This window comes from Drosophila pseudoobscura, chromosome X, assembly GCF_009870125.1.
Source record: "Drosophila pseudoobscura strain MV-25-SWS-2005 chromosome X, UCI_Dpse_MV25, whole genome shotgun sequence".
In the NCBI taxonomy this organism is placed as follows: domain Eukaryota; kingdom Metazoa; phylum Arthropoda; class Insecta; order Diptera; family Drosophilidae; genus Drosophila; species Drosophila pseudoobscura.
In genome coordinates, this window is record NC_046683.1 from 56,994,622 (window position 1) to 57,002,804 (window position 8,183).

General features: G+C 48.7%; 3 protein-coding genes across 4 annotated transcripts; 2 read left to right on the forward strand and 1 right to left on the reverse strand.

Moving 5' to 3' along the window:
* Positions 1–57: 57 nt before the first annotated feature.
* On the forward strand, positions 58–3,416 carry LOC4812584 (coiled-coil domain-containing protein 6). Of its 2 annotated transcripts, none has more exons than XM_033382966.1 (5): positions 58–423; positions 995–1,113; positions 1,168–1,258; positions 1,325–2,200; positions 2,265–3,416. In XM_033382966.1, exons 2-5 carry the CDS (start codon positions 998–1,000, stop codon positions 2,727–2,729), a joined length of 1,548 nt encoding a protein of 515 aa, XP_033238857.1. In that variant the 5' UTR covers positions 58–423; positions 995–997; the 3' UTR covers positions 2,730–3,416. The 2 variants fall into 2 exon arrangements, with proteins under 2 accessions (XP_033238857.1, XP_015043564.2); XM_015188078.2 differs by having other exon boundaries at positions 59–423; positions 978–1,113.
* Positions 3,417–3,866: 450 nt separating this feature from the next.
* Positions 3,867–6,001, forward strand: LOC4812293 (acetyl-coenzyme A transporter 1). The gene is made up of 3 exons (XM_001352404.4): positions 3,867–4,092; positions 4,153–5,562; positions 5,634–6,001. Exons 2-3 carry the CDS (start codon positions 4,162–4,164, stop codon positions 5,805–5,807), a joined length of 1,575 nt encoding a protein of 524 aa, XP_001352440.1. The 5' UTR covers positions 3,867–4,092; positions 4,153–4,161; the 3' UTR covers positions 5,808–6,001.
* Positions 6,002–6,037: 36 nt separating this feature from the next.
* eIF3e (eukaryotic translation initiation factor 3 subunit e) lies at positions 6,038–7,729 on the reverse strand. The gene is made up of 3 exons (XM_001352405.4): positions 7,529–7,729; positions 7,027–7,419; positions 6,038–6,965 (listed from the first exon to the last, which is right to left on the reverse strand). The coding sequence occupies exons 1-3, from the start codon at positions 7,616–7,618 to the stop codon at positions 6,144–6,146; spliced, it is 1,305 nt and encodes a 434-aa protein (XP_001352441.1). The 5' UTR covers positions 7,619–7,729; the 3' UTR covers positions 6,038–6,143.
* Between the last annotated feature and the right edge of the window lie 454 nt (positions 7,730–8,183).

The window sequence follows — 8,183 nt, forward strand, 5'->3', positions numbered from 1 at the left end:
ACAATAAGACCCAGTTGGCAGCTCCATATATGGCGGAATTCGCGGCTTTGCAATGCTAGCGCTTTTTGTTGTTGTTGGTATTTGTCACGTATACGGTCACATTTCTGCACTGTGGAAGCAATTTTTCGCAATTTTGATTCACTTTTTTTTTTAAATTATGTTCTGTGCAAGCCCTAGATAAACGGCTCCAACTCCGGAGAGAGTAAAGGTTGAAATTAGTTTTGCGCACCGAGTTTGAAAGCCGCAAAAACCCCTGGCCCCACAATCGCATCGCCCTGGCAGGCACCACCGTGAGGCAGCAGCAGCAGTCGGCAGCAGCAGCAGTGGAAGCAGAAGGGGAAGCAGGAGGGGGCAACGACGGCAAAGTCTTTTAAGGCAAAGCGAAGCAACGGCGTCACCAGCGCAGCGCCCAACAAAAGCCAGGTAATAAAAAAACAACGCAAGAACAAATATACATAGCTATCCAAAATGAAAGCGAAAGCGTATAGGGGTAGGATCGTTTATGCTTTTTTTTGCTGCCGGCGTCGCATAGATTATGGAGAGTAGTAGCAGTAGCAGAGGAGGGGTGCCCCACATGCTGCCGCAGATTCTCGCATACGCTGCCTGAACTATGGCCCGACCTTGCCCTTCTATCGATTTCCGAAATGTTGCATCAAGAGAGGCAATCCGCACAGCAGATGCACAAATCACAAGTGAAGGTTAAACAATTTCGATCAGGGCCAACAGCCAGAGGCAATGGGCAGTAGCAGTGGCAGTGGCAGCGTCGTCCCCAGTTCTTTGTTTGCACCCACAACCACGACCACAACGACAGCGTCGAGGAGAATAAAGAACAAAAGCGAAATATATATCAGAGCAAAAAGAAACAGAACTGAATAAACGCATACATTATTTCTTGTAATTGCATATGCTTAATTTTTTAATGAGATCCGAACGCTAGCCACCACCTCTGACGTCAGGCCTGGCCTCTGGTTGGCCAGTTCTCTATATTTTGCAGGAAATGGAGAGTCCTTGTGAGTCGGAGAGCTCGTTGGATGGCGGCACCATGCTGCCTCCCAGCCCAGTCTCGAGGGAGCAGCTCCAGAAGCGCATCGAGTCGCTCACCCAACAGAACAAGTGAGTAGCCCCATAAATCCTTCTCAGTTTACCCAGATTAATCACCACATTTAGAGTGCTGAAAGCGGAGCTGGACACGTTCAAGACCAAGTGCAAGGTAGTGCAGGAGGAGAATCGATGCCTGAAGCAAGCCTCGGTCATAATTGTTAGTACCTTACCGCTCCCATACTACCCAACATATATCGCTAATGAAATGTTTCCTTTCCTGCAGCAAGCCAAAGCCGAGCAGGAGGAGGAGTACATCTCAAACACGCTGCTGAAGAAGATCCAAGCTCTAAAGAAGGAAAAGGAGACCCTCGCCCATCACTATGAGCGCGAGGAGGAGTGCCTCACCAACGATCTCTCGCGTAAACTGGACCAGCTGCGCCAGGAGAAGTGCAAGCTGGAGCAGACTCTCGAGCAGGAGCAGGAATGCCTCGTAAACAAGCTGATGCGCAAGATAGAGAAACTCCAGGCGGAGACGGACAACAAGCAGACCAATCTGGAGCAGCTGCGCCGCGAAATGGTCGAGCTGGAGAATACCCTCGAGCAGGAGCAGGAGGCGCTTGTCAACAAGCTGTGGAAGCGCATGGACAAGCTGGAGACCGAGAAGCGCTCGCTGCAGATCAAGCTCGATCAGCCGGTGTCGGATCCGACCACACCACGTGATATCACCATCAATGCCAATGGCGGGGACACCGCCACCCATCTGAGCTCCCACATCAAGGCGCTGCGATCGGAAGTGCTGCGTCTGCGCGACAATTTCGCTGCCGCCCAGAAGGAGACCACAATCAAAATGCAGCAGTTCGCCCAGGAGGAGAAGTCTATACGTGAGGAGAACGCCCGTCTCCAGCGCAAGCTCAAGCAGGAGGTGGAGCGCCGTGAAGCCCTCTGTCGGCACCTCTCCGAGTCGGAGTCCTCGCTCGAAATGGATGAGGAGCGCTTCTACAACGAAAGCCTGATGGCCGGCAACTCTGCGGCCTCGGCAGTGAATGCCCAGCGACAGCGCACCATCAGCAGTCCCGTCTCCCACAGCCCCTCGAGCAGTCGGCCTCTTAGTCCGGGCACAGCGGGTCAGAACCGTTGCTATGCCTGCGGCCAGCTAGTGGTAAGTGCAACACAGTTTGAAGTGGATTTCATTTTTTTAATTCTCTGACTCTTTTCTTTCGCAGAATCGAAGGGCCAGCGAGCGGTTCATTAAGCCAGCACTGCCAACGCCCATGCTGGGCCTGAACACTTCCGCACCCAATGTGCTGACCACCACAAATCCCCTGATGGGCATGCTGGGGCCAAATGCATCATCGGCCGGGAACGCTGCTGGCGGCTTTCTCTCGAACAGTGAACGACTAAGTTTGGGCGCCCAGCCATCATCAGGGGGCGGCGGGGGCGTCAGCTCCACCTTTCTGGCTGGCGGCGGAGGATTGCTGTCGTTGAACAGCCAGATGGCGTCCAGTGCCTCGTCCTCGTCGTCCAATTTGATGAATATCAGCTTGAATAACTCGTCCGGCGGCAATCTGGTCAACAGCAGCAGCAACTCCTCGCTGTCGGCCTTTACGCCCACCAACCAGCCCAGTGCTGCGGCCACGGCCTTCATCCAACCGGCCAGCCCCATGGACACTTCCACATACAAGGAGTAGTAGACAGAGACGGGATGGGATCGGATCGGATTTGGATGGCTCCTTGCTCCACCGTTACTCCAATTATTGTCATGACTTATTTTCCCTCTCTCTCACACTCACTCACACACACACATATATATATTCGCTCCCACACACACACACACACACCCACTCCCACACACGCATGCATGCATGCAAGCAACCAGTTTAAAGAAAGGAAAACCCAATTATGAAATGAAATTTGAAACGAAAGCTAATAAGATAAAGAAAATCCCTAAACTGTAAGCCTCCTTCCCCCTGGAGCGACTCCAAGTCGCCTCATCTACTATATATACACATACATATATGGAATATATATGTATATGGTTAATATGTATCTGTATGTTCTACTATTTGATCAAAATCTCTCTCAAAAAGTTAATAATATCGGAAGAATTCCTAGGCGGGACATACACGAATATTTAACTACAACAAAAAATCGCTACTGTTTAAGAAATTGAATGTTTTTCTACTTTCGCTCTCGGTTCCAGTTAAGGTTAAGTGAAGAAAAAACAAAAAAGAAAACACAAACATTGTAAGAATTTATAAAATGGTGAATTCTATTCATGTAAAACCAATTTTCCCACATTTCATTCGTATGTGGGCCTAAAACATTTTGAATTATGTATATTGTAAGCCAACAGAAATAAAGTTCAACAATTTAAAGTTAACTAGCAATTTATATATTCAAATTTGATTTGAGTTCGAAATTTATGTGATTAACTATATTCAAAAGACCAGTAAAGGTTTTTATCGAAAATCGATTATCCTCTAAAAAAGGATAACCATTGGAGTGCACACACTGTTCACCTTGTACACGTTACCTTATATTAATACACCTTGCTATCTTAACACTGTTTTTTTTTGTTGAACTATTTTGTTTATGCCTTGTTTTAGTCAAAATCCAATAAAAGCAAGTATTTCGAATAGGCCAATCATGTATAGAATTGATTCATCAATCGTATAAAATTATGTGGGCATGGTCAAATGTTCTATCTAGCTAATAATATTCCTCGGAATATCAAAAACGAGGAATATGTAAAATAGAACTGGAATTCGTCAGTATATTTAAGGTATATTTTTAAAATGAGACGGTATATTTCTAAGGGTCGGACGGTATATTTTAACGCGGTCAGACTGCAGCACTGCAACATCAACAAACGCCACGACCTATAAAAATTGTTAAATTAACTGACACCGAAAATGAATGAGTAATTCAGTGAGAATCAATCGAAATTTATTAGCTAGAAGCATAGGCAAGGCATAAGCAAAAATACTTACTTGTTTGTGATTTAGAGAGCTTCGGCATTGCACTGACGTGGACCTGAAAGATTAGAAACAGGTGAGGCGACATGTGCATGCATTATCTAGATTGAAATCAGTTTGGTACACCTTTTGGCAGACTTCCAATATGTCCACAGCACGGCGGCGGCCCCAGGGTGGCAGTGCGGGCGATGTACAGAGCTACCACCCGAAGGAAAGGCTGGTGGAGAAGGACGAGGGAACGCCGGACATACGCGGCGACAGACGGAACATAGCCATCCTGCTGTTCCTGTATATACTGCAGGGCATACCCATCGGCCTGATAGCCGCCATTCCCATGCTGCTGCAGAACCGGGGAGCCAGCTACAAGCAGCAGGCGGAGTTCTCCTTCGCCTACTGGCCGTTCAGCTTGAAGCTACTGTGGGCCCCCATCGTGGACTCGCTTTACGTCCGGAGATTCGGGCGCCGCAAATCGTGGCTGGTGCCGGTGCAGTATCTGCTTGGCGGATTCATGATGTTCCTTTCCTACTACGTGGATCGTTGGCTGGGCGGCGATGGTGTGGAGCCGAATGTGGCGCTGCTGTCGCTGCTCTTCTTCCTGCTCAATTTCCTGGCTGCCACCCAGGACATCGCTGTGGACGGCTGGGCTCTGACTATGCTGAAGCGCTGCAATGTAGGCTACGCCTCCACCTGCAACAGTGTCGGCCAAACAGCCGGCTACTTCCTTGGATATGTGGTGTTCATTGCCCTCGAATCGAAGGACTTTTGCAACAAGTACATGAGGGATGTGCCCCTGAACGAGGGCATGATCACGTTACCACGCTTCCTCTGGTTCTGGGGTATTGTCTTTGTGGTGGCCACCACTCTGGTGGCAATCTTCAAGAAGGAGAATGACATTGAAGATGCCCATACGGAATCTCGCTACACGGAGGAGCATGAGCTGAACATTCGTCAGAGCTACAAGATCCTCTGGGACATGGTGAAGATGCGACCAGTGCAGATCCTAGCCGCCATTCTGCTCACCGTTAAGGTAACCTTCTCCGCATCGGATGCGGTCACCAGTCTGAAGCTCATCGATGCCGGGGTGCCCAAGGATCAGCTGGCTCTGCTGGCCATCCCCCTCATTCCCCTTCAGCTCGTCCTGCCTCTGGTGATGGGTCGCTACACCAACGGCCCGCGTCCCATGGATGTGTATCTGAAGGCCATTCCATATCGAATTCTTCTGGCCGCCGTGGCGACAATTTTCGCCTACGCCACACCTTTTATGGTGCAGAAAGGGCATGTCCCAGTGTACTATTATGTCCTTCTGATCGCCCTGTATGCCTGCTATCAGGTATTCCTGTACTCAATGTTCGTGGCGGCCATGGCATTCTTTGCAAAGATCTCGGACCCCGCTGTGGGTGGCACATACATGACATTCCTCAACACGCTGTGCAATCTGGGCGGCAATTGGCCCAACACGGTGGTGCTCTGGCTGGTGGACGTGCTCACATGGAAACAGTGCACCACCAATACGGATAATACGTGCCTCAATAAGGATGAGCAACAGGTACGAGAAGACTCTACCCACCTTCTGTGGTATTTTTCAACTAATCTAGTGCCCTCCCTCACTCCTTATAGAGCTGTGAATCGTCACACGGCAATTGCGAGATTACTTTCGATGGCTACTATCTGGAGTCGTTCTTCTGTGTGGTGTATGGCATCATCTGGGTACTGGTGGTGCACAAGTGGATCGTCTATCTGCAGGATCTGCCCGTACGGTCGTGGCTTGTGGTCAAACATAAGTCGCGGTAGCAATTAATCGTGTGATCCGCTGCCGCAACCGCCAACGCCACCTCGCCCGTACAAACCAGCTATTATTTATAGGACTAAAAAGTGTTTGTATTCTGTGTAGGCTAGTGAAATTGAAAATTCCCGCCTTGGTATTGTTTTCGTATAACTTAATAGATTCCATTGGAAATAAAATTAGATTCGACGTCGAGTACAAAGCATAGAAAGATCATAAAAGATAATCCGCGTGAGAATTGCGAATGGGGAGATGTTGGTTTATTCGCTCGATTACACGAAATCATTGTAATCTATGCGGGGGGAGGGAGGGGGATACAAAAGTTTTGCTTAGCTTATGTGTTTCTAGTAGTACTTCCAAGAGTCGATCGATTCTTTATTGTTTTGTTTGCTCTTCCTCTCAATCAGACCGGCCAAATGCTCCGACCGCATTGACAGCGAGTCAATCTTCTCCACTAGCTGCTGGTAGGGGCTCAGCGGCTGTGTCCCCATCACCACATGCCCCAGCTTCGAGTCGATCTTGGCATTCAGACGGGCGTTGCGTATAAGGTTGACAATCCAGCACTCGGCCTCATTGGGCTTCATGTTCAGCTTGTCGGCCAGCATGCTGATGGTGATGCACTGGTGGATGCGGCAGAACGTTTCGAAGATCATTAGACGGGCATCCTCCACAAACTCATTTAGGCAGGCCACAATGAAGAAATCGTTGAGGATTACTGTCTGGCACTCGTGCAGCTTCAGGCGAGCGCCCTCGAAGTCAAAGTTTACGTACAGACACTCGAGGAACTCGGTGATGGGGTCACGGTATGTGTACGACTCCTGCTGGATAACCTTGATCAGATCCTTGAGGGCGTTGCGACGGGTGCGATTGATCACAACGGCGGTAGCCAGATAGCGCATAATGTGCGGGCACATGGTCTGAATAGCATTCAGATACAGAGGCTTGTACAAAAACATCTCGATAATCAGATCACGGCCCTTCGGGTGGTTGAAGAAAACCAGGACGGACCAGTGGATCAACCAGGTGCGCTGCTGCAGGGCCTGGATGGTGGAGAAATTGGCACTGTCAATGTAGTCGCGCAGGCGCGTCAGATCCTCCAGAGCCGTGTTCCAGTTGAGGGTCAGAATCTCGGCCGCCAACTTGCCCCACAACACATTCAGGTAGTTCTGCAAACACATGGATTAAATTAGAATTTTCGGCTGGATATATTACAAGTGATTGATCCACCTTGTCATTGGGCGACATCACAATCAGACAAAAGTACAAGTACGATGTGGACTCCTGGTAGTTGCCACACTCGTACAGGTACTTGGCCAGCTTGTAGGCACTCTCCAGATGCTCCACCTTGAAGTTGTAGTCCTTTTGCAGGGCATTCACAAAGGTCTTGGAGTCCTTCATGCTCTCGCCGTTCTTGAGAATGTCGGTGGCCTTCATGATGGGCGCCACCTCGTTCTGCAGCTGCTTGAGCGTAGCCAGTACCTCTGCCTTCCGCTGCACCAGCTCATCGGGCATCTCTTGGCTCAGATTGAGACGCTTGCGCGTGTCCATCGTGTAATCAATCATGTTCGTCTTGTTCACCGTCTCCAGGATGTACTCCAACAGTTCCTGCTGATTGTAGATCTGCAAAAATACATTATCCATTAGTTATGCATATTCAATCCACGACCCCAGTACGGCCGGTTCGCTGCGCTGCGGCGCTGGTGACACGGCACCGCAAAAATTTTCTAACCTCCTTGCCACACAAGAATTCCAGCAGCGGGAAAGTTAGATGCCTGTCCAGGTATTGACAGTTGATGCGTGTAAGATCAAAGTTCGCCATATTGTGGGTGTTTTTGGACTTTTTTCACAATAAAATTTCCACGCAAATTACAAGAAAAACACGCGTGCAGGCGCAGTGCTCAGTGTGACCGTGGATTTATCGATGAAATACGGTCCGACCCTCAGAAATATACCGTCTCATTTCAAAAGACACCTTAAATATACTGACGAATTCCAGTTCTATTATAAATATTCCTCGTTTTTGATATTCCGTCGAATATTACTAGCTAGATAGGCCCTTCAGCCCTGCCCACATAGTTTTATTCGATTAATTAATCAATTTTCTACTTAACTGGCATATTTTAAATACTTGATCTTTTTGGTTTTTTTTATAAACACTCTACACAGTTACTACAAATGTGCTACCTAATGGAAGGAAAAAGAGGGTGTGGACAACAGGCACCACGGCCCAGAAAACGTATGCAAGCTAAAACACACCCCACTTGCTCAATATACCTTGCCGATTTTGTCTTCGAGGTATGTTGTCATCTGACCGTCCTCACACGAGAGGTGGGGTTCGTACGAACTTTTCAGGTTACCTTGGCTGTTTTTGTCCATACCCTTTT

Excerpts from the sequence above, each read along its gene's own strand:
- LOC4812584 (XM_033382966.1), top strand. The coding sequence starts at position 998 with ATGGAGAGTCCTTGTGAGTCGGAGAGCTCGTTGGATGGCGGCACCATG. Across the intron at positions 1,259-1,324 it reads AGCAAGCCTCGGTCATAATT|CAAGCCAAAGCCGAGCAGGA; the intron begins GTTAGTACCTTA and ends CCTTTCCTGCAG. Across the intron at positions 2,201-2,264 it reads ATGCCTGCGGCCAGCTAGTG|AATCGAAGGGCCAGCGAGCG; the intron begins GTAAGTGCAACA and ends TTTCTTTCGCAG.
- LOC4812293 (XM_001352404.4), top strand. The coding sequence starts at position 4,162 with ATGTCCACAGCACGGCGGCGGCCCCAGGGTGGCAGTGCGGGCGATGTA. Across the intron at positions 5,563-5,633 it reads TCAATAAGGATGAGCAACAG|AGCTGTGAATCGTCACACGG; the intron begins GTACGAGAAGAC and ends CACTCCTTATAG.
- eIF3e (XM_001352405.4), bottom strand. The coding sequence starts at position 7,618 with ATGGCGAACTTTGATCTTACACGCATCAACTGTCAATACCTGGACAGG. Across the intron at positions 7,420-7,528 it reads AATTCTTGTGTGGCAAGGAG|ATCTACAATCAGCAGGAACT; the intron begins GTTAGAAAATTT and ends GTATTTTTGCAG. Across the intron at positions 6,966-7,026 it reads TGATGTCGCCCAATGACAAG|AACTACCTGAATGTGTTGTG; the intron begins GTGGATCAATCA and ends ATGTGTTTGCAG.